Source organism: Chenopodium album, chromosome 16 (assembly GCF_948465745.1).
Source record: "Chenopodium album chromosome 16, dcCheAlbu1.1, whole genome shotgun sequence".
Classification (NCBI taxonomy): domain Eukaryota; kingdom Viridiplantae; phylum Streptophyta; class Magnoliopsida; order Caryophyllales; family Amaranthaceae; genus Chenopodium; species Chenopodium album.
In genome coordinates, this window is record NC_137849.1 from 107,542 (window position 1) to 134,144 (window position 26,603).

General features: G+C 34.1%; 1 protein-coding gene across 1 annotated transcript; it reads right to left on the reverse strand.

Annotated features, from left to right (window-relative positions):
• Positions 1-5,657: 5,657 nt before the first annotated feature.
• On the reverse strand, positions 5,658-25,668 carry LOC145585961 (leucine aminopeptidase 1-like). Its single transcript, XM_081642652.1, has 10 exons — positions 25,362-25,668; positions 24,654-25,059; positions 24,356-24,550; positions 23,900-24,122; positions 23,198-23,324; positions 22,903-22,998; positions 19,272-19,349; positions 14,098-14,158; positions 13,481-13,668; positions 5,658-6,109 (listed from the first exon to the last, which is right to left on the reverse strand). Exons 1-10 carry the CDS (start codon positions 25,593-25,595, stop codon positions 5,978-5,980), a joined length of 1,740 nt encoding a protein of 579 aa, XP_081498778.1. The 5' UTR covers positions 25,596-25,668; the 3' UTR covers positions 5,658-5,977.
• Between the last annotated feature and the right edge of the window lie 935 nt (positions 25,669-26,603).

Consider the following 26,603-nt stretch of genomic DNA (forward strand, 5'->3'; position numbering starts at 1 on the left):
CACTGTTTGGCCATGGTGGTACTTTTCTATCACTTCAGTAAGTTCATCATGCCATTACTGTTGCAACTCCTTTTTACTTGACTCTTTTTGTTATCTTCATTTTAGTAGCATCCTGCACCATTATTGGAACCAATTTAATACTACAATATCTTATGCTATCACAAATATTATGATTATTGTTTTTATTATTCCTCTAAGGGGGAAGGTTGATCTTATTGGTTAGTGGTGTACAATATCATGTGGGTTTGTCTATTCATAACCATTGAAGGACATACCCTATTTCCCCTTATTTAATCTTAGTGTAATATTTGGGTTTAGATTAGTTCAAATGACTCGTACTCCTTCCGTTTCGTATTAATCGCAACACTTTTCTTTTACATCAGTTTCATATTAATTACAACGCTTCTATATTTGGAAAAGACCCACCATTATTTTATAATCTCTCTCTCCCACTAACCCCACTTTCACAAATATTTTATTATTTCTCTTTCTTACCAACCTCACACACTATTTTTTTTATTTATTTATTATTTCTCTCTCTTACTAACAAAACTTTATATTATAAGCCTAGTCTATAATTTTCTTAAACTTTGAGCCAACCCTACCGTTGCGATTAATGCGAAACAGAAGGAGTAAAAAAGATAACTTTGAATTCGGTTTAGAGGGTGGGGTTTGGGAAGAAGAAGGGTATGGGAAGAAAAAGGGGTGAGGTGGGGTTTTTGGGTAGAGGGGTACAGTGGGGTGGAGTTTCAAGTGGAGGAATGGCGGTGGGGTTGGGATTTTAGGCGGAGGGGTGGTGAACTGGGGATTTCTCAGCAAATTTGATGGTGGTTCTTCCTAGATTTTTTAATTTTTATTTATTTTTATTCATGTTTATGTTGATTTCTAGGGGTTTAAAAATGGGTTCATCTTGAATTTGAGTTTTTTTGCAAGGTTAATTCTATTTACTGGCATTGTTCATGTTTTGTAGAAAATTAGATGCAAAATGTTGAATTTTTTGAGGGGATAATTTCAAGAACATTTCTTTTTTTTCTTGCAGATTTTTTTCTGGGAATTTTGAAGCTGATATGCTTTTGTTAGAGCTGCATTTTGCCTTTTGTGATCTAAAATTGGTTTCCCAATGATAATATCTCTGGGATTTCAGGTGGAGGGATAGGGATTTCAAGTGATACGTGGCGGTGGGGTTTTCAAGTGGCGGCGGTAAGCTGTGTGGTGGTGACTGAGAGGGGTGGGGTTATTGAAGTCGTATATGGAGGTGGTCGGATTTTGGGGGTTACGGTTGTCGAATTTTGGGGGTTACGGTTGTCGGATTTTGGGGGTGGCGGTTATGGAGCTGCATTTTCATGGAGGTGGAAGGGGAGAGGAAGAAGAAAGGGGAAAAAAAAGGTTTTTTGAATTTAAAAGTTTTTTAAAAAAATAAATTGAAAATATTTTTTTGGACAAATGAACTCATGACACATGGCATGTGACCTGCTATTTTAGGTCAAGTAACCTGCTTAGACTAATAGAATAGAACACCCTCTAAAGCTTGGATTATTGTAGAATAATCAAAAGGTCGGATTAATAAAAAAGATCGCGCAAAGGTTGGATTATTAGAATCAAATTTTCCCTTTCAGTTTGGGGTAAGATAGAAGTTACTTCAGGCAATTAAATGAGGGCTTTTGCTCGAAATTATAGCGTAAAAAAATTAATTTGGAATAATTCTATAAATTTAACTCAGATCATTTATCTTGAACAAATTTTTTACCTCGGTTTTCTAAGGTTCACTTAATCATTAGGATTACTCCGAGTTCATTTTTATACGAATGAAGATATGTTTTCTCTATGTCAATTCAAATCCTATACGGATGATGAATGAGATCCTAGATCAAGACTTCTTCCCATGGTATTCCTCCTGTAATTAACAAAATGATTACCAAGAAACCACAGAGCTTTCATAACATTGTTTCATTAATTAACTAGCCTTTTTTCTTCATTTAATTTGCTCACATATACATCACCATGTTTAATATTTATGCTGAGAACATAATTCTTGCTAAGAGTTGTGGTAACTAGGGTTATACACTCATTACACCTAACATAAAACCTAGAAATCGTTACCTTCTAAAGTCCCGTTCACTTCACCTTATTTTTAATTAAGTTTGCTTAACTTAAATTATTCATACTAAACTGAAATTATTTTTACTAAATTGAAATTAATTTTGCTGAATTGAAATTATTTTTACTAATTTTCTATTATATTACTTCTTTATAGTTACTGATTTTTATTGAAGTGACATTAATTTAATGAACTGAACTGAACTTATTTTTACTAAACTAAACTAATTTGGAAAATTTACTTTAAATAATCCAACTTTTGCTCCATTCTCCCAAAATAAAACCTTTGGATTATTCCAGAATAATCCAAGCTTTATACCCCTTCTTTCCATAATGAACCCAAATGACCAGTTACCTATACAACCGGTCATCCCTTAATTTCTCCTCCATCCCACTATTTTCCTCCATTACCACCACCCCAAAAGCTCCACCGGTCCACCCCCCATGATGACCACCTCCTTCATCTTTCCTCCATGACTAACAACACCACCGACCACAAGCACCGAAAACAACCACCACTAACACTAAAACTGCACCAGCAACACCAACATCTAAACTGCACTTGGCCCAATCACCCAACAACACCAACACCAAAACTACACCTCACCTAGAAAAATTGTCCTCAAACAACCCCTCACCTCAATAAGCAACCACCACCCCCACAAGGCCACACAAAATTAGCCCCCCGCCCAATACCCACCGCCCCACCCCCGAAACAACCCCTCACTTACACAAATCAGCCCCGCCTACCGAATAAGTACGACATCCATATAATCAGCCCGCCCAAAAATAGTGGATTGGGGTTTTTCGGGGTTTTTTTTTTTTTTTTTTTTAAAAAAAAAAAAAAAAATTTTAATTTTTTTGTTTTTTGGTGTACAACTTTGCATGATATGACAATTTTTTTTTTTTTTGGAAAATTTAACAAGAATAATCTACCTTTTGATTTTTCTAGAATAATTCAATCTTTGCTACCTATTTTCTTCTAGCAATCCTAACAAGTCACCCTACCCATCAAATCGGTTACTAAGTCGTGTCACTTTTTTATTTGTTATATTTTTATTTTAAATTTAGGAGTAAATTTAATTTTTAAATTATGATAATTAATTTATATGAAAATTAAAAATTCCCCCCCTCCCTTCTCTCTCTTCTATCAGCTTCTTTCTCTCTCCTCTCCATTACCCGAGTCACCACCTTCCTCCATTACCACCTCAAATCGCCTCCACTTACCCACCAACAATAGCACTTACAACTACCTCAACACACCAACATCACCAACTCAACACAACCCCTGCTGCCACACAAACTCCCACCAGCTGTAAGCAGTCACGCGCATCATGCAATGACTAGCCTGTCATCACCCACTAATTCATATGAACACCACAAACCTCACTTCAACCAAAACTCCCACCCCCACTACGACCCTCCACCAACCACAACCACAACCACAACCACAAGCTATTACCCATACCACCCCACACTCATCAAAACATGTCAACACCACGATTCTCTCCACCCTTATTCACTAGTCACCACCACCATCACAAACCCCAAATGATCCACAAATTTTAAATCCTAATCTTACCTTTTTTTGAATTATGGCTTTATTTGGTTAAAATTAACCATGAAAACTCTAGCTGGTTAAGTTTAACCATCGAAACTTCACACTTGAGAGATTTATGATGGTGATGAAATGAAACAAAAAAGGATGAAAGGCAGCGGCGGTGCGAGGTGAAGGCAGGGAAGGGGCGGCGGCGTGGGGGTGAGGTGGTGGTTGTAATCTAGGTGGAGCTGAGGATGAGGGAGAAGAGAGTGAGAAAGGTAGGGATGAAAATAATGTTAAAATTAAAAAGATATGTTTAAAATAAGGGAAATTCTCAATGGTAGCCTTATATTTTTACTTTTTCTCAATGGTAGTCAACTTTATTTTTTATTATCATTAGTAGCCCTTAGTTTTTTAAAAGTTGCAACCGTAACCTTATTAATTAAAAAACGTTAAGTAACTATTAAATGTAACTAGAATTAGAGCATTTAACCATGTTTTCTTAAAATAAATAAATAATAATAATAAAAAAAAACATTTAACCATGTTCAATTTTTTCTCCCTCCTTTCCTTCATGGCTATCACGATCTTTTCCCCCAAATACCCACCTCCAAACCCCTGAAAATTCACCAACAAACCCATTTCCACCCCTTCAACTTCGAGATCCGCAACCCCATTTCCAAGGTTAGCCATACACCATCGCCACCCTGCCACATATTCTCCGGTAAACAACTGATCAACAAATCCATTTCTCTCTCCTTCTCTTCATGGTTGCCAATTGCCATCCTTCATTTCCCCAACTACAAGCCTCGACCTCCTTCCCCTTCTCCCACCACAAGTCACGCCCTCATTTATTTGGAAATCTTAATACTAATTTCGAAATTGAAAAAGGATTGTGAATTCAAATTTGAACAAGGAAGAGAAAAATCTTTCTCAATTTCTCGAGTCTAAGGCTCTCTCTGAAGTTTTCGATCAAGTTTGGGGGGAATGGAGGGGGCGGTTCAAGTTTCGACGTGAAATCGTAAAGGGTGGGGGAAACGGTGGGTATCGAACTATCGATATCGGGAAAAGGGTGGAAGAGATGGGTGGGGTCTCGGGGTGGTGGTTGTAGTTTCGGGGTAGAATTTCCAGTGGGGGTTGGTCGACGCTAAAGGGCAAGGGTTGGCCAGGCGCCGGCAGTAGAGGTGGAGACGGTGGCTGGAGGAGGGGTGGTTTTTTTTTTATTATTTTTTTTAATTTATTTATTTATTTTTATTATGTTATTATTTTTTCAAAAGTTAACCTTGGTTTGTATTAAGGTTAGATTTAACAGAAATTTAACGAAAAAACATAATTAAGGTTACGGTTGTAATTTTTAAATAGTTGGAGGCTACCATTGAAAATCCAAAAAAAATAAATAAAAAAAGGCTACCACTGAAAATCCAAAATAAAATTGGCTACCATTGAGAAAAAGCAAAAACACGAGGCTAACATTGAGAATTTTCCTTAAAATAAATTAAAAGGGAAGAGAAAAATAAATTAACTATTATACTCCTACATGTTGAATTATTCAAGAAAAATCAAACGGTAAGATTATTATGAGAGAACCGGCTAAAAGTTAGATTATTCTTTTTAGATTTTTCCTCTTTTTTCTTCCAAAATGTACAATTTGCCATGATATGACAATTGTAGAGATTTGCTCGATTAGCGGTTAGAGATAACTACTGTAACTTTGTTAAACATCATCTTTTCTTATATTTTTGCCATTTCCTGTAGAATGATTACTGATTAGTATCCCCTGAATAGTTTAAACCATACAGATGTCTAACCAGGTGGCTGAGGTGGGCTCTTGGAGACTTGGAGTAAATAAGGGTTTCTGAGCGTCATTATTATGATTTTTTCCCACTGTTGAGCCTTCGCGCACCCTAGTGCATGAAATTATAAGGAATAAAAAAAATTTAAAATTAACCTACCATGGAATTATATAAAGCATAAAAAAAAAAAAAAAAAAAAAAAAAAAAAAAAAAAAAAAAAGTATATGTGAAAGAATTAGTACAAAATATATAGCGTGGGTCAAGTTATGGGATAAAAGATTGTTGCTTTTAAAAGACCCCAATTAACTACTTATTTTATTTGGAATGCTGTGGAGCACGAAAAAATAAGCATTTTTTGTGAAAAAAACGTTCCATAATATCAGTACAAATGAATTACAGTATATTGAAAGAAACGGAAAAATAGGGTGTGGAAGGGGCTGCATTCCAAGTTTCCAACGAACTTGTAATATTGAGGGATGGTCATGCTGAAAGCAAAATAACTCTCTTTGAACTGTGAGTTGCTCCAAATCTTTCTAGTAAAATACCGCTATGAGGTTGAGTTTTTCAGAACCCACTCCACCAATGTAGATACGCCAAAACCTGTTGCTGAACGTTTCTTTTCATTCCAAACTGGGCCAGCCATATCTATATGCATCCACTGAACTTTCTCATCCACAAACTGAAAACACTTGTAAAGTCAGGATTGAAAATAAATAGCAATAAACAAAAATAACATATTATACAATCAGGTATGATGATTTTGCAATAAATCTTAAATATTGAACCGGGATCTTTGTTAAACAAAAAAGAACAGCTAAAAATTAGAGCAACTTTCTATGTACATATAACTAAACACGGTCTTAAGGAATGTTATGATGAGCAGAAAATTTAAACTAAAAAGATCATCTATACATTAGAGCAACTTCCTATGTATATATAGGGAAACACGTCTTGAAGCATGTTATGACGAGCAGGAAAGTAACATTGTTCCACCAGCAGGCACCTGCTACCTCAACTAAGGATCTATTTTGTTCCATATTCCTAAACCACCAGATATGCAATTGGCAACATTTATAGAATATAGAGCAGGAAAAAATATTGACTTGGACACAGCCACATGACATCGCAAGAAAGTGGGTGTTGCAAACATTGCAAACAAACTAAGGGAAAATCGTCTGCGATGTTTTGGGTATGTAAGACGGAGGGTGCACTGGTACAAAGAGTAGAAGAGTGTGATCATGGAGAGCTTAAACAAACTAGAGGGAGACCGAAAATGACTTGATTGGAAGGAGTTAGGAAGGATATGAAGCAAATGGATTTGCATTAGAATGAGGAATTTGATCGTAAGGGATAGAGGAAGATCTTTGTGGATGACTATACGGAATAATCACTTTTGGTTTATGTAGCCGACCCCCCTTATTGGATTAAGGCTTTGATGGATTGATTGATTGACACAACCACATGACACCTAGAAACGTATCATGTGCTAGTAAATGACCAGCAATATGTGTCTTTAGGCTATGTTATGGACTTATGGTCACCTTATTTGAAACTTCCTTCATAGCACTTAATCTTGTTAGAATTAGACCAGATAATCAGAAGTGAAGAGAAGACACTTCTGGCATTATGTGCAGTAAGACGGGAATTAAATTATTGAATTTGTGGCTTAAAACGTTGTTGTATAGTGGTTGTGAAATCACCTTAAGCGGTAGTTTGACATGACCCATTAAGGCGAGCACTAGAGTTCATAGTTTTGCGTTCCAGCAATCAGCGTGAAGGATGCCATGGTGTACCATGGATTGGTTATGGGTTACGACTTCAAAGAGTGGCAATTGAAAACAGTTTAGGACTGACAGTCTTTTGGTAGTGATTAAGAATCCTTAAGCCTTATTAACATAAGTTCTTTGGGAGTTCAAAAACCTATCTAAATAATCGAATTCATTTTCATCCAAAGAAGCACATGATTAATCCTGGGGATCATCTCCTCACCTGTAGATCACATAAGAAAGTATCATGTCCTTGGCACCATTTCTTTACATGGGAGGGGGACTGAGCATAACTTATATCATGACCTTTGATGTCTTGCGCTTTATGAATTCCAATTAAAAGGAAAATAAAGGATCCTTTACCCTATTATTGATTTGCAGAAAGCCCATGAAGGTTAAACCAGGACTTTATCACAGCACGTTTGCCACAATTCTCTAATGAAACCTCAATAAAGCTTTATTATGAGCTGCATCTCTTCTATATTCTTTTTAATTCTCGTGAAATGGCTACACACTTGAAGTCTTTCTAGACTCCAGGTATCAGGTAAGGAAACTCCATATCTCCATCACTCTTTATTTGCATGGGCACTATTTCCCACCTAATTCTAAAGGGTTGTAGGCATGCACTACAAGGTAAGAAACCCCTTTCAAGTCACTACATCTCATGGCAACATATTCCACATCCCATTTGGATCTCACTCCCTTTGAAGTAGGAACGAGTCCACCCTTTTAGTTGAAGCGTCGAGGCTCCTAATAACTATCTTTATAACTTTATTTAGGAACTCTTGGTTTTACCTTACTCTTGAAGTAGGGGTCTTACAAGTGGGATTTTAATTTGTCTTTATTATCAATGGATTTCATTTTTAGGTGTTTAGGGCTTATAGTATAGGTAGGTTCTAAGTTGTAAGGGTTAGTTATTAGGTTATATAGGTCATTAATACATTCTTTGGGTGTTCTTGAGACTTGAGAGGATACTAAATTTCCATTGGTTGCTTGCGAGCTTCAATAACATCAATCCCTTTTATTTATCACAAAAAAAAAAAAAAGGTTCATGTTTTAATTCCGTCAAGATACGTACAGCTAGCCATGAAGCACTCCTCGATAATTTTATTTATCAAATCTTGGCTAAGAATAAACATCAAGAAGAGCATAATTGTGTTCTCTCCCAATTACTTTCTTAAACCGAATCTCTTTTAAAAATATCTTGAATGTAAAGGCAATGGATGGCATTGGATCCTATTTATGATTTCCCCTCTTAAGAAGAGATTTAACTCCTCTAACCTCCTTGTAGTGGGAAATGGCAACAGTAAAAAAAAAAGGTCAGTTTGTATGGAAGTCTATGTTCTAAGGAAAGTGCTGGTTAATAAGGCCTCATTTAATACTGCATACACAAGATTAAGAAAAACCTTGAACAAATGGATAACATATGTGCCAATTTGTAACTGGATGAAGATAAAAGAATTATACAGAAAAAAAATTTCATATTTTTATCTCGAAAGAAAGAAGATGGTTGGGATGTAGAAGATCAAAGCTCAAGTCCTCACGAACGCTGTTCTCTTGGCGAAGCTTGTTGGAACATCAACTCTTTTAACAGTCTATAAGCCAGTGTTTACAGGCCATGATTTGAGGTAAGACCTTGACAAACCTTACTCTAACAAGTCTCTATGGAGCAGAGTGGGAAAAGGTTGGAGGAAATAAATGAAAATTTAAGGGAAGGGAAGTGTTTTGTTTTTGGAAGGAGATGTTGGACCAAAAGAAGGTTGGGTGTTTGACTCTGGAAGTTCTTGTCCAACAAAAAGTGTGAAGAGAATATTTGGTAACTTCACCATATGGTAACAGGGTAAAATTGAGTAGCATTGTTGAGGCTGCAGTGAAACTTTGCAAAAGTCATGTTAGCTGAAGTGAGGTACACACTAAAGATAAGATTGAATATTTGAATCTGAATTCATCGAGTAGATTACGTATGTTTAATTAATTTATTATGGTGCACATTGGAGGTTCCCAAACGACATACAATATTAATCATGGTTGAAGAGCACATTTGAGGTTCAGAAATTATATACTTCCTTAATTTCCACAAATATTGCACCTTTTACCTTTTTATGAAGTTTCTTATTTATTACACCATTTCCCTTTTAGGAAGCTTTTACCTTGTACATTTACCCAATTACCCTTACTAAAACCCATGTGAAGTGTCTCCCACCCCATTTGCATGTACTTATTAGTTGAGACAAGAACATTTTTGCCATTTTATCGCTCTCTCCTCCTACCTTATTTCTTATCCATCCCTCCATGATGCAATATTTGTAGGACGAAGGAAATACCAAATGATTTTGATTAAAAATACAAGTCATAATTTGTGTGCTTGGTCAATATTATATTGTCTTACACTATATGAACTTATAGGCCTTGAACTTTGCTTTATTTTTCCTAAAAAATATTTGAAGGTGAAAAGAACAGAGTTCCAACCTTGTATCATGATATAGAGGAAGTAATCCAATTTTTCTTTAGCCTACTCTTTCATGTATGTTGAAGGATCTCTAGATAGGGTAGGTTGCGATCATTATATTGTTCTCCTAGTCGGTGTTCTTTAGTTCTTTTTCTTAAATCTCTTTTTATTGTAATTTCATGTTATATTACTTTGAATTGCAAGTGTGTTATTTCATTATGAAAGGGATTTTATTTAGTAGATTAAGACAAGATATGTTCTTTAGCTCCTGAGGCGCACTTTTAAAAACTAAGCTCCTCTGTGTATCAAAGCGTCATACCTTAGCTTAAACCCTTTGCATTCTAACCTTTGCCTCCATTGCTCCAATTTGGTATTAACTCCATCTTTAGTTTCATCCACGAAAACGATATCATCCGCAAATAACATACACAATGGAACCTAATCTTGAATTGGCTTGGTTACTTCATCTAAAACCATTGCAAAAAGAAAAGGGCTTCATGTAGACCCTTGATGCAATCCAATTGTAATAGGAAAATCTTTTAAAACCTTTTACATGTCCTCATATTAGTTGACACATCCAAATACATATCATTAACCAGTGGAATACCTTTCTTCAACATTACCACCAAAGTACCTTTCTTGGCACCTTGTCATATGCCTTCTCTAAATCAATAAAAACCATATGGAGATCTTTTTTCTTTATTCTATATAACTCCATTAGTTTGTCTTATCATACGGATAGCTTCCATAGGTGGACATAAAACCAAATTGGTTATCCGAAATGCTTGTGCATGCACTCAATCTCTGTTCAATCACGCTTTCCCACAACATTATAGTGTGGCTCATAAGCTTGATCCCATGATAGTTAGAACAATTTTACGCTTCTCCTTTGTTTTTATAGTTCGGGACTAAGGTGCCCTTCCTCCAATCTTGCGAGATCCTTGTAGCCCTCCATATCTTGTTAAAGAGGTATGTTAACCAATCAATACCAATCTTAGCTAAAGACCTCCACACATCTATCGATATACCATTTGGGCCAACCGCCATTTTAGCCTTCATCTAAAGTATAATTGTTTAAACACTATACATAAGAGTTATCCCAAACTTTTTAAAAGGTATAGATAGTATCTAAAGTATTATACTCTATTGGTACCGTTAGAGGATCAATTCAACCAAAAGCTTAAGCTGATGGTTGAGGCCAGGAATATGTTTTATACTCTATCATGCCCCTTCATACGATTGAAGTGTGGATGCAGCATGTGCCCTCTTTATATCCGGCGCTTAATGTTCCACTTGAAAGTGAAGGGTGGATGAGATTCAAACCCGTAACCTTTGTGTCACACTAGCTTTAATACCATGTAAAAGGACCAACTCAACTCAGGGAAGAAAGGAGGGCAATTTTTAGGGTGGGGAAAGGGGGGTTGATTTTAGAGGTGTGGGAAGGGAAGGGTCCGTTTTAAAAGGTTTGTGTTCGGGAGAGGATGTTTTTGAGGGTTATGCTGTAAGGAAGGTGGCGGTTTATGGGGTGGGGCCGAATTTCGACGTGGGGGTAAGGGAAGGGGTCGGAAGGGGGTAGTTCGAGGTGGGAGGGGTGGTTTAGGGTGGCTTAGGAGGGGTGGCCACCGCTGGTGGTGGTTGTGGGCTGGTGCTTGGATTTAGTTTTTTTATTGAATTTTTTAAAAAAGAAAATATTTTTTGGACCAACCTCGTATTGACATATGTCTGATATAATAGGTTGATAACCAGATAGGATTGATAAAAGAAAACACATATAAAACTTGGGATTATTGCAGAATAATCGAAAGTTGGGATTATTCAAAGTAAATTGGATAAAGCTGGAATAATAAAATGAATTTTTCTTCCATTTTTTTATTGGTTATGTGGCGTGTCGAATACTCCCGAAAAATGCCTCAATAATTTATTAGATTAGTGAAATAAAAATCAAATTGTTAAGTTTTGCTTGAAAAGAATTCTTGCTAAAAATCTTAACTGTTTAATAAGCTTTTAAGGACACTACTCTAAAGATCAAACTTAAATTGTTACCAACTAAGACTTTTGGCAAGTTTCCATCATTAACACTACTTGAAACCTTCGATACATTAAAGGGTCAAAAATCTCAAGACCTATATAGATCTTATCGTTAAGTGCTTCATCAATAAACATCATAAGTGACTAAAGTGAGGTTTTGTACATTATACCAAGGGCCTATTCTAATTGCAAGCAAATATTTTTATTACACGACATTTGAACTAGTCTAAAGCCTCTAAAACTAAGTTATAACACTAATATTTGGGAAGTAGGGCACACCCATTGATGTGTGTATTTATATAAGGTTTTATTCCCCAAACCCATAGTCCTCTTAATGCTTATTTGAGATCTATGGAGTTATTTTTATTGCTAATATATGTTTTTTTTAGTATTTTGTAGAAATGAAATGAATTTTGTAGGAATGGATTTTCGGTGATTTCCGATCATTTTGGACCATAACGAAATACTTGCTAATTAAGGGCTCGGTCTTAGGAGAAAAAGGCCACGAGAATTCAAGTCACGATTTAATGTGAAGAAGGCCCTAAATGGCAAGGCACAACTCAAAGATCCTAAAAAAGGCCAGCCAAATCGAGTTTGTTGTCAAGCATATCACCAGAAATTAATGAGAGAAAAAGCGGGCCTGATTGGGCAACCATTTGCCCGATTAGGCATGTATGTCTTCCTACTGATTGTTATTCTTAAGGATTGTCATAAAAACGAAGACTACCATTTTCTTAAGTAAGGTTTTTATTAATTAATAGAGATTCTTAGTTTTAGAGCACTTTTTAATCTTATTGTCGAATTCAAGCTTTTCATAATTATAAGTTCATATTTCCTTTCGTTTGGTATTATTTCTTAACCCTTTTATTGCTTTCAATATTTTTACTGTAATTGTTACGATTAGTTTAGATTTAAATGTGTAAGTAGTTTAATTCTAGGGTTTTGGGGATCCATAATTAATATAAAGGGATAATATGTAATTGTTGATGTTGCATATTGATTTCCTATTGATTGTTTTAATTCTATGCAATTAGATTCGCGCAGGTTTGATTGCACTAGTATCACAATCGAGAGATGTAATTTTGATATCAAGGTTAGTTTAACCAAGTAGAATTAGATTCAATAAATACGAAATCTTGTTATTTCTAAATTGAATGACTAATAAATGCAAGAGCTTGTTAATGTGATTAATTGCAATATTGATTGTTGATTGTCATGTTTTATCCCGGAGTATTATTCATTGGTGAACTTATACCTTAAGCCTTTTATTACTAATTATTTTCTTTAGTTTAACTTTATACAAATCATACTCATTCCCTAATAATTTAGATTATACTAATCAATTAAGAATAGAAGAACACTACCTTGTTAGTGGACTCTATGATTAAATTTTGAATAGGTGATACGACTTTAGCCTACCAAGTTAAGCCAATGGTAAACTTCCTCCACTCAAGTTTCTCAATTGAAGGTGCAACAAACCAACAAGGATACATAACTACATAAGGTAACGATGGATGCTTGACAGTATATCCCAGTAACCAATAAGGTAAACCTTCCCCCTAAGAGGAATAAAAAAAAAAAAAAAAAAAAAAAACCTGAAATTTGCGGAAGCAGAAGATATTGTATTATTAAATTGGAGCCAATAATTAAGCAAAATGCTACTAAAATGAAGATAACAAGAAGAGCCAAATATAAAGGAGTTGTAACAGTAATGGCTTGGGGAAAAGCTTATGTAAAGGTGATAGAAAGTACTACTATGGACAACTTTTAAGTTAAAATAAAAAAGCAAGATAAATATTGAGCCTACCTGTTTCAAAAACAGAGCTGCGGTGATGGAACCACCTTGACGCCCCCCAGTGTTAACCATATCAGCCACTCCTGATTTCATCGAGTCCCAGTAACTTTCTTCCAAAGGCATCCTCCAGAATTTCTCTCCAGCAGCTTCTGATGCAGCAAACACCTCTTTTGCAAGTGTGTCATTGGGTGTAAAGACACCTGGACAACAAACAGGGATAAGTGAGTGCTAGCTGAATTATATCAACAATCAAAGACAACAAGAGAGAAAAAATCACAGATTGTGCTTGCATTACATCCTTGCCTTATGGGACTAATTAGTCCCTATTCTCTTCACCTTATTCAAATGCTTCCAGTAAAAATAAGTTCTCTTAGGTAAAAATAAGTTCAGTTAAGCATAATAAGTTTTAATGGGTAAATTTCCGTAAGTTCAAGGAACAAATGTAATAGAGATGAATAAAAATAAGTTTTAATCAGTAAAAATAATTTAAGTATTGCAAAAATAATTTAAGGTTAGAAAAAATAAGGTGAATAGAACAGAGGCTAAATAATAACAATATTGATTAACTTTAAATACCGCGTTTGGCAAATTAGTTGATGGCAAAGAAAGATCTTAATTATGCACTTTACCTGCTATGGAAGGTCCCAAAGCAACCACACAGGCTCCAGTTAATGTTGCGAGATCAATTATCTGCCAAAGGTACAGGAAAGTAATAAGCGCATCTCTTGGATGCCAATTTCACACACAAAGAAAAGGATTGATAAAAGATAGGATTTTCTCTTAAAATAAAAAAAATCATAACACCTAGCTCACAATCTCGTTAGAATTATACCATGCATACAAATAAAAATGTAGTAAGCTTGCCTTCTAAGAAGTTCAACACATTGTTATATAGAACGCGGGGCAATACAATTTGCAATACAAGTACAGGGAAGCGAAAACCTCAATTACTAAATTAACACAACAACAAAAATACATAGTTCTTCATAATATTAAACAGTAGTTAGGACAGCTAATTATGTGATGTCTTGTTGTCTTCTGTATTACACCATTAAAATAAGTGAGCATTTTTACAAGAATAAAGGAAATGGGGAAACATAAAGAGGCCACGTAGACAAGGACCGCATGCTTTTGTCTCCTCTATAATAGTTATTGTTTCCTTTAAAAGTAGAACTAACGTTTCATAGTTGTCTTTAGTAGCTAAAAGCAGTTATTAATTTTATGAGTAATTACTTTTTAACTATACTCCAAATAGTTGGGACAAACAACATTGTCAAGTCCATAATGCAACCCTTCCAAGCCCGCTCAATTATGATTAAATAAAATTAATGAAAATTTGTGTTGTTATCTCCCAAAAATGAGAGATAAGACTTGCTAGGAATTTGTTACTAATTTTGGATTAACTCAATTAAATATATAAAATAGAAGTTAGGACATAACAGTTTTAGAGGATTTGGCAAGAGTAATGAGAAGTTGTTATGGTGCAATCCTTTCATGACAATTTCGAGGAAGGTGTTGATCTTTCTGTGTGATTTATATGATTTGGTGTTTGTGATAGGTTATAAGGTGGAACGCCTATCTAGGATTAATAAATTGAAGTGTAAATTTTAGCGCTTAAAGGAAAGCTTGTCCTCTTTTAATTGTGCTCCTTTTTTTTTGAGTTGTTAACATAATCCCTATTCTTAACAAGACTAAACAATACTCCCTCCGTCCCCTAATACAAAGCCTCGTTTCCTTTTTGGGTAAACCAAAATACAATGCCTCTTTTTACTTAAACATTGTATTTTTTTACATTATTACCCTCTTTTTGATGAGTTGTCATCTTTTCCCTTTACTTTTTTGTACTTTTAACATCAATTTCCAACACTTTCTCTCTCTATCTCTTTAATTATTCCCAACTACTTTTTCTTTCTCTCTATCTCTCTTTAAACCCACATGCACATATGTATTTTTAATCATTAGTTTTAAAGAATTTACAACTTTCTTAATTCCCGCGCAAAACCAAAAGAGGCTTTGTATTAGGGGACGGAGGGAGTATTTAACATTGCCCATGTTGAAAATGTCATCTAAATCGATAGCATAGGCCGTTTATGGTAAGACATAAATTTCTAATAAACTAATTAAAAATATAAAATTTGACTTCTATTGTTCTACTACCTATGTTTCTTGGACTTTGGTGCTCGTCACTTATAATGTAGACTACCGATGACAAAGTGGTATGGGTTTGGAATCAGCAATGAAACTAAAGTGGTATATGGTTGGAACTTGATTCTTAATACTCATATGAGCCATACTCACCTCTTGGATTTTTAAACCACATACCTTGTAGGTTTGAGGTATAGGTTTAAAAACTGGATTTTATATAAAATAAAAATTAAGTATTAGTTTTACTCATTCCAACCCAATACCTCATAGGGGTATGCAAAAAGAGACTTGAATCCGAATTGGGATAGGTTTGATCTCCGGTAGCATGAAATTAGATGATTTTGGGTCTGCGTTTCTGTTTGGGACACACCCACTCCCTCCCTCCCGGTTCATGTACACAGTTTTTCTTTTTTAACCTACACACCCACTTCTTCCCTCTCAAAACAAAAAACCTACCCACCATCCCTTTCTCACTAATCCTAACTCTCTTTTCAAAACAAAGAGAAGAAAACACTAAAAAGCCACTACTGTACACATTGTTGGCCACTAGCGAGGACACCGGCGGCCACCAATCCACCACTTCGGTCTCTGCAACCGACATCGACAACATATATAATCATTTTTTTTTTCCTTTTTAGGAATTCATTTTGTTTTTTAAAACTTTGCATTTCATTATTGCTTTGCTGTTTAGATCAATGAAGGTAAGAACCACGGAAGTAAATTACTTAATTTTTGGTGCTTTTAGATTTTTTTATTTTTTTTTTTTTAATATTGGTTCATTGAATTGCTTAAGCTTTATTCATTTTTGGAATTTAAGTACTATGTATAATACTATAATGTATATTCCCCTTTTTCCAAACTTTTTGGTTTTAATTCAGTAATTTTAAATTTAATCTTTCTAAATTCTATACTTTTAAATGTTATAATCGTTGCAAGGTGTGGGATTATTAAAAGCACTAAAATCAATGACTCGACTTAAAAGATAGGGATGAAGTGGGTGATTGGCAATGGGCGGATTCTAAATTTATTGAAGGATTTATGGTGAATGGGAAAAACCCTTGATAGAGTTATATCTGCAGTTCCTCAGGAGGACTTATCGAGATGCATGGCTTATTTTGTTGATGAAAATGGGTGTTGGAAGTAGCATAAATGTCAGCATCTCTTACTAGTGCTATCGTGTCTTAAAATAGCGGGCATTAAGCCGCCTTCTATCTTATTCTTCAAAAGGCTAGTTAACAAACCAAACCCTATTGACAGCGAATATGCAACATCCCGAATAGTTGGGATGAGCTGCGAGTCTCCACATTCATCACTTCGAGCTCGCACAATGGTGTGTAGCTTGCCACCAAGAAGAATAAGGGCATAAGATATTCTTTCCTTACCTAATATTCAACAAAAGGTTTGTTCTCTTTCAGCCACAACTAAGAATGCATTAAACGTAGGTAGGATCTACGGTAGATTGCCAAATTGTGTATTGCTTTGTTCTCTTTCAGCCACAACTAAGAATGCATTAAACGTAGGTAGGATCTACGGTAGATTGCCAAATTGTGTATTGCATATTTATACTTCCTTTGTTTCATATTAAATGGCACATTCCATTTAGGTACATTTGTCAATGCATGCTTTCTAATGCAAATATCCTTGATTACATATTAGCAATAATAATAAAAATTTGATATTTAAAAGATAGATGTTGAGACAAATCTAACAAAATCCCACATGACTACATTTTTTTACAAAACAAAATCACGAAGCGAAGTCAAAGCAAGTTATGTAAATAGTGCACAAAGTCAAATTGTATCATCTAATTTGGAACGGAGGAAGTATGTTGTAAATACTCTAAATTATACATATATGTTAAAGTTGTTTTTATAAATATTTAGATCTAACCATTATAATTTAGAACATGTGAGGGATATGGTGAGAATAGGCCCATATGTGAGAATTCATACTTATACGAGAACTATCTAAAATTTAGAACATGTGAGTAAAAATTTAAAATATCAGATTTAAAATTTAGAACATACGAGTAAAAATTTAGAACATAAAGAGTGTTCTCACATAAGAAAGTGATCTCACATAAAAGAGGGGTGAATAGGTCCATATATGAGAACATATACTTATATGAGACTGATCTAAAAGTTAGAACATGTGAGTACAAATTTGGAACATATAAATATGTGACTAAAATTAAAATTTAGAACATATGAGTAATAATTTTGAACATCTGTGTGAGTAATAAATTATAACATGAGTAAAAATTTCGAAAATCCGCTTGACGAAATTCAGAGCATATGAGTAAAATTTAGAACATTTAATTTAAGATTTAGAGCATGTGAATAAAAATTTAGAACACCAAGTATTAAATATATAAAGTGTAAGTAAAAATTTAGAACATATGAATAAAAATTAGAACATATGCTTTAAAATCTAGAACAAATGATTTAAAATCTTAGAACACATGTTTTAAAATTTAGAACATATAAGTTAAAATTTTGGAACATGTTATTTAAAATTTATAACATCTAACTTAACTTATTTATTTCCTCAAAAAAAGAAAAAAAAAACTTAACTTATTTATGGTTTAGAACATGTGAGTACTAATTTAGAGCATCTGACTTAATTTTAAACACTTGAGTAAATATTTAGCACATTAGATTTAAAATTTAGAACATACTAATAAAAATTTAAAACATCAAGAGTGTTCTCACATAAGAAATGGTTCTCACAGTTCTCACATAAAGGAGGAGTTCTCACGAGAGTCTTCCTCTATATTAGTTTTGATCTAACCATCTAAAATGATCATTTAGTAATGGCATTTCAATATTAAACCTACTTGGGATTCGAACATAAGCAAAAAAATTTAGAACATAAGATTAATTTAGAACATAGGAAAAAATCAAACATAGGCTGAAAATTAAATTTAAAACATAGGAAATATTTAGAACATAAGTTGAAAAAATTTAGTACATAGGAAAAAAAATTAGAATGTAAGAATAATCTAGAACATAGGAAAAAATTTAGAACATAAACTGAAAATTAAATTTAGAACATAAGCTAAAAAAAAAATTAGAATATAAGAAATAATTTAGATCATAAGTAGAAAAAATTTAAAACATAGGAAAAAAATTTAAAACATAGAAAAAACTTTAGAACATAAGCAGAAAAAAGTTTAGAACATACTTTCTTATATAAGGAGGGGTTCTTACCGCATCCCTCCCCAATATATATATATATATAAAGGCAAACTCCAATTAGATCTAAAACCGAAATCGGACTACTTTTTAGGTACGGACCAGTTATTCCGATACCAGAAGAATCTACATTCAGATCCCGGTCCGGTTTTGGACCGGTGCTCACCCATACCTAAAACCTATGAGCCAAACACCTCCTCAGTTTTCTTTAGACATAATTGAAAAGTGGCCCAAAAGCAATGAAATTGAAAACAAATATCAAGCAAAAGTATATCACACAAACATCCACACAAAAACACTTACGGGGTTGGGGGTAATAAGAATTGAACACTCATGAATTGTGCCAGATGTGAGGGGTAAAGGAGCAAGCCACTTCAATTCTCCATCCTATGTTTGTGTGCAGGCGCATGCATGCATATCCATTTAATCATCATTTTGCAACGATATATACCACTTAAATATACCTTCTCTACACCTTGATTGCAAGTGTACACCAAAGCATCTGCAAGAGTAAGCCTACCTTCTGCATCGGTATTGTTTACCTGATAATGATTGGAAGGCAGATTTTAGATATTGAAACACATACAAGTGAAACACGCAGACAATATTTTCTATATAAAAATAAAATACGGTTATTAAATGTAAATTAATCACATGACTCTCTTTATTGCTTATCATCAACTCAGTTGTTGTGATGGACCATACTAGCTAATTGCCCCATTTTTCTTCACTTTCAAGGATTTCATCAAAAGGATCTGCAAACTTTCCACACTAGATGCATCAAGATGGAAGAAATATTTTTATACCAAATTACAATAATAATAACAATAATTAATTAATTAATTATTAAAAAAACAGCCTAATGGTTTGCTAAGGAATCTAAGATGACCTAGTGTTCTCGAATTTGGCAACCTTCATTGGATTCGAAATTTCAAGTTTTAACGGTGTTTTGGTTGACGCCAGAATATTTAAGTGGTGTAATATAAAAAATCTTCCGTATCAAGAATCTACTAAAACCCTTTTATCAGCGTGGAAGACTACCTCATCTACTTATCATCACTACCTACTTAATTTACATATTCTCCCTCTAGTCCCTACATTTGTTAATAAGCGTCTTAACATTATGCAAGACAAAATATAAACAATACTCCCTCCATCTCATATTACAAAACCTGTATTCCTTTTTGGGTAAACCAAAATTAAAAGCCTATTTCTATTTAATGGTTGTACTTTTTTTCGTTAAAAAAAAAATGGTTGTAATTTTTGACAATATTAGCCTCTTTTTTATGAGTGGTCAATTTTTTTCTTTTTCTTTTTTGTATTAATGATGTCTTTTGGCATTGATTCTCAACACTTTCTCTCTCTCTCTTCAATAATTCTCAACTACTTTTTCTTTCTTTCTATCTCTCTCTAACTTCACATGCACATATGTACTCCCAATCATTAATTTACGAAATCTACAACCTCTAAAACCCAAATAGGCTTTGTAATATGAGACATAAGGAGTATTGCATAGATCTCTCTTAATGATACAAATATCACATTGATTTTATAATTAACTAGTAATAAAACAACAATAACAACAACAACCAAGCCTTATTCCCAAAATAATTTGGGATCGTTTCACAAAGAAAAAAGAGCATAACAAGATAACCGTTTTTAAAAATTTTACAAATGAAATTTAAGATAGTTTTAAAAGAATACCGAGAATAAAATTTAAGAAAGCTTTAAGAAGTGGTAAAAATGTGTTAGTAAAAAAAACATAATAGTTTGAGAAAACTTTAACAAAATAAATCAATAAAGGTTATAAAAACATGAATTGAAAAAAATTATAAAAGTAAAACTAAGATAATATAAACAAAAGTGTATATATATATATATATATATATATATATATATATATATATATATATATATATATATATATATATATATATATATATATATTCATGTGAACCACGTGACAGGTTCACATGAATTTTCACCCTCCACATCGCCCTATCCAACACCATTTTTTCCTCAATCCCCAAAGCACTAATATCACTCTCAAATTTCAATCACCCTCTTCAAGTTTTCTAAAGTCTTCCCCTACCCCCTCGCAATCCCAACGCCAAGGGCGTAGCCGCATTTTAAATCTACCGAGGCAAATCGGCAGCCCCCCGTAGCTACAACCTTGTGTACTAGACCTACTAGATTATAGTTTACTCACATTCACATACAAAGGTGAATGCCAATTATCATCAATTATCATTGTTAAACCTTACTAATATCCAACTATATATTATGCTTAGAATTACTCGAAAATAATACTAGAAATTTTTTTTGTATAAGCAAGTAAGCATAATGCATAATTAAAGACCAAAAAAAAAAAACATAGAAAGGGCAAAGTCATGAATTAAACAAAAAATCCCACCAAAATATATATATATATATATATATATATATATATATATATATATATATATATATATATATATATATATATATATATATATATATCATACTAAAACACTAAATTATGAATGAAACTAATTAAAATAAAGGAAGAATAAAAAACAACAAACCAATTAAATTAAGGTGAATTTCTAGGGCTGAAATTGTTCCTCTTAAGAATTGGTTTTGGATATAGAAAATTGAATTTTGATATCATATAGGTGATGATTCAAGAAATTTAAAAAGATTAAAAGAGGAATTGAAGAAAGGTTTAAGCAAATATGCGGGGAAAAAAATTTAAAAAAAAAAAAAAGAGAGAGAGAGAGAGAGAGAAGAACTAACATTGACAAAGTGGTCGATTTCTCTAGAAAGCAAGTGGAAGTCTGGAGTTTTTAGAAATGTTTTGGTAATTTATTTTTAACTATTCAATAAAACATTTTTAAAAAAAAAACGTTATAGGCCATATGCATCCTCGAACCAAGTACCCTTGTGTAAAAATTACACCCACTTACCACTTAACCAAGAATATAATTATGCCATACAAGGGAGTTAAATAGTACTAAACTTTACAGGGGCCATAGTAAAAATAATTATGGGGCAAAATTGGCCTCAACACGAACTTTTAACAAGGTACATGTAGCAGCATGAAGTTTGACTAATAGCCGTAACAGCACTAACTTCTTCATTGGGTGCACAACGACCAGAAATTTTATCGAATACATGAAATCTTTAATATTTTATTAACTTTTTGCAAATTTTGATATCATATTTAGTCCTCAAGGTTCAAATTAACCTAAAACCCTAACCGAGACATTTTTATAGCACGGAAATCGATATTTTTTGTAATTTTTTTTTAATAAATTTGATCTCAAAATTGACTAAATAGACCTTTAAAACCTCGTTTGATAAATTTTTTTCCGCATACAAATCGAGGCACGCAATACCAGACGATTTTTGATGATAATAAAATGTTAGATACCATGTCTTCGGTAAAATTTTTGGTATCGGGATTCATTTATGATATTTTGTGCACCTAATGAAGAAGTTTGTGTTGTTACATCTACTAGTCAAAGTTCATACTGCTACTTGCACCTTGTTAAAAGTTCGTGTTGTTGAGGCCAATTTCGCCTAATTATGGGCCACAAGATTGGGCCTTCGACTGCCCCCTGCCAACACTTTGCAACTCTCCAAGCCTCCTTCTACATGTATAAACCACCTTAAACGATTTTCCCTCATCTTGTACTCAATAGATATAACCCCTACTTTCTTCCTAATTATCTCATTCTTCAACCCACCCTTAATTTTTAAAAAAAATAACGAAGAGGATAGATCATACGGAAGGGGGCATTCTTCTTTCTATGCAGAAATTCCACAAAACACCTTCTGTGGTTTGTTAAGATAAGGAAGCGCACATTTGACATTCCCATTCAGACTACACAGTTCAGGGAGAACGCCAATCTTGTTGTAAAATACTTGCTTTTTAACTAGTTCAAAGCCCGCGCAATAGAAATTTCAAAGCATATAGTTTTCACCATAGAACAGATATACCCAAATTATTATTTTTTTTTTTTTTTTTTGAAAGAATATACCCAAATTAATTTAGTCACATATGCCAAATGCATATTTTATAATAATAAATTCTCATTGCTTTCAATAAACTACCTCTATTGTCTTTCCGTTAGAAGCAGTGACTATGTCTCCAGGTCGCATACCAGTCCCACTAATCATATTTTCACAGGCAGCAACAATAAAATGAACCTGCACATGTCCAAAATCCTCAATGATTCATATACAAATTGTATTCGAAAATATAAATGAAGAATACAAATTCACAGCTTTAAAAGTTAAACTAGTTCTAGGATTCTAGCTTTACACAATTTGGAGAAGAATTTTTTTTTTTTTTTCTTTTTCCACTTATTCCTATATAATTAGTGAGAGAATATTTTTTGTGACTTACCTCAACTCCAGCAGGCTTGATTTGACCAATCGCTTTTGCTGCACCTAAAACTGCTGCTGAACCGCCCATATCAAACTTCATTAGCTCAATTGAACAGCCAGGTCCAGTTTTAATGTTGTATCCCCCACTACAAAATCAAAGTGATACTCAGAAATATTCCATATTCAGAATACAAATGTACTTCTAACAGGAAAATACAGATAGAGACCACTCTTGACATTTGATGGGAAAGACAAAGAACCTTACAAAACACACATCGAAATGTAAGAAGAACAAAGTCAATAATTCAGGAGAAGATTATCAGAGGCAACTATGCAATTAAAAAACCCCATCAATTGTCAGCTTCTAGACAAAGAAATGTTTTGTTGAAAGGTGGGAGGGCAGACAAATAGGGACTGTGGTCACAGAGAAACGTTGTGGGGCTAATAGCATGAGCAACAAAGACCATTTACATACTAAGAAGTATCACCCCCTCCCAGGGCATGATGCCATGATAAGAGAAATTTAAAGTCGAATCCACAGTCACGTACAGACTGAACAGCTCATTTTTTTTTTATTCTTTCAGTAAGTAGCATCTCATCACCCCCTCCCACGGTATTCTCATAGATGACTAAAGTAAATTCCAAAATCAGGCACCACTCTGTTTTCAATGGGTAAAACATCATTTTATAATAATAAAAAACCATCCCAACACAAACCCACCTGTCAAATGTTAGTCCTTTTCCAACAATCCCTAATCTAGTTTTTACTGGCCCACTAGGTTTGTAGCATAGATGAATGAAGTGAGGTGGATTTGCAGAAGCCGCAGCAACCGCAAGGTAAGATCCCATTTTCAGTTCTTTGCACTGCTCTACATTAAGAATCTTTGCTGACAGAACATCACTGTACATTGAGGCAATCTTAGAAGCCTCTTCAGCAAGTACACCTGAGGAATACATTGAACACATGTAGTTAGTCATAAAGGCGTAAAGCTTAGTAGTTTATTCTTCCCTTATCCCCTCCTCCAAACCCAACTCAAGCACAAAAAAAAAATTAAAAAAAAAAAAAAAAAACAGATAAGACATGAATTTGATAATCGTGCACTACCCTCTTAGGTAGTTGAACATAGAAAGGAAAGATATTCAGCTGAAACCGAATAAGATATAACAGGCATCTAACCAGGTGTAAGTACGTTAGGAGGTGCATTAACCAGCTCTCTTCCAAATATAATTCCAGAACAAACATCTTGAACAGATTTGAGCTTATTTTCTAAATCAAGGCCAGTTCCAAGGCCAATAATATCCAAAGATTTAAGGAGCGGTTTCTTTGAGTCTGATTTAAACCTGTTATCTTCATGCATTCCAAGAATAGTACCTGAGACAGACGATAAATATATAAATATGAAGTATCAGGAATAGGACAAGCATTTAAAAAAAAAAAAAAAAAAAAAAAAAAAGTAGAGGCATTTAGCAATTACCAGAAGTGATGGCAGAGACAGTGTTTAGGTTGGAAAGGGGGTCAGAAGAAGCAAGGAAGACAGCAATATTACGAGCTCGAGCAGTCTTAGCAGCAGAGGCAAGAGCTTCACCAAGAGCATGGTACGCTGGGATAGAAGGAGGGTTGGAACCAAGTCCGATCAAACCAATCCTCTTGGATCCAAAACCGTGAAGCCTAAGAAAAGTGGACTGGCCAGTCTTGCCCGTGAAATCTTCCTCAACAGAAGCTTCAGTTAGTAACCCACCGAGTAGGGAATCTAACCTCTTTAAGATAGAATTTTGAAAAATCATATTGTCATCCTTGCTCATGTCATTCTCTGTAACACCCACAGCAAGCAGGTCTCCTTTCCATTCTGCCACATCAATATCTTTAACCGCAAATGATATCTACCTTGCAAGCAATTAATTAATTTGATTATTGTGGATGCACAACTAAGCCGAATTTGAAATAGTTTAACCGCAAATGATATCTACCTTGCAAACAATTAATTAATTTGATTATTGTGGATGCACAACTAAGCCGAATTTGAAATAGTTTCATGTTGAGAGCATAATCTGGTATTGTTCTGTTAATCTAATTATTGGTTGTTGGTGATTCTAGACTCATATATCAATTTTTCTCTGGTCGGGGTATCAAATTGTGATTAAAGCAAAAGCCAATAGATAGATAGAAAGAGAAAGAGATAAACCTGAAGAGGTTCGAGAGTAGCAGGTTGAGTGAATCCTAATGTAGGGCTGCTGCTGCTGCTGAGAGAGTGCACCATCATCATCCTCCTTCCGCGGGATTGGAGTCCTAACGGTGCAGTACAAGTAGATATACAAGTAGAGGCAGTAAATAGTCTCAGAATTTGTATAGGTTGCAACTTCGAAATTACGGTGGCCGACGCAACCACTGAAGCAGCAGACACTACGGTGGCCGCCATTATCCCTATTCGCACTACTCACCAGTCACCACCGTCCAATTCCCAACTCAAGTACGACCTATCTCCGAAATCTTTTTTTAAAACAAAATTACCCATGTTTATAATTACCCATGTTTATAAACAATGGTAGTGAGAATGAATTGCTACGTGATTATAACTTCTTACGGAAATTATATGTTGTTTATCCATACTATGGCCTCGTTTGGTTGATGGATGGAAAAAATTCGTATGTGAAATTATTCAAAATTTACAACACATAATCTACTTTAAAAATTACTCCGTATACCTTTAGAACGTCTTTGTAGAATAAAACAAGAACCGCAGGTACAATCCCTCCATTGAAAGTTCATCCGCACGATCAAACCCGCCTTAAGTATATTAGTTTAGAATATCGGACAAATTCTGAAGATTTTCTAATACATGAGAAATTACTAAGATTTACGCAAATAAATTCCTAAAATTTACACAAATATGTTTGGTTGTATTTGTCAATCATAGGAATTGTGATCGAACAAGGGTGGGTGAGTATAAATTCTTTGTGGGAAATTGTAATTACATGAATTTTGACTTTTCCCTTTTATTTTTAACGTTAACCGAACAAGATAGCCAAAAGGAAATTCACGGAAATTTAAAGTTTCTATGAAAATAATAGACAACCATACAACTATACAAGGCTAAGTTACACTTAGCCATTATTGGATTTTGGAATGTAGATACTCTAATGTTCAGAGTTCATTTAGAGACTCAATTTTGAAGGCATTAATTAATTTGCTACATCATTTGCAACCTACTTTGGTCAAGCAATGCATGTGACATATACGTGTCATTACAAAAATACAATTTTCGTGCATTGATCTAGATAAATTTTATAGTTCAGTAATTCTGCAGGAAATTTTATTTGTTAAGGCTTTGGCACCACTTAAAGTCGATAAAGAACAACCATGTCATCGTTGTGATAAACTGGTGTCTGCTTTTTCATGATTACATACGGAGCAATTTAATCATGCA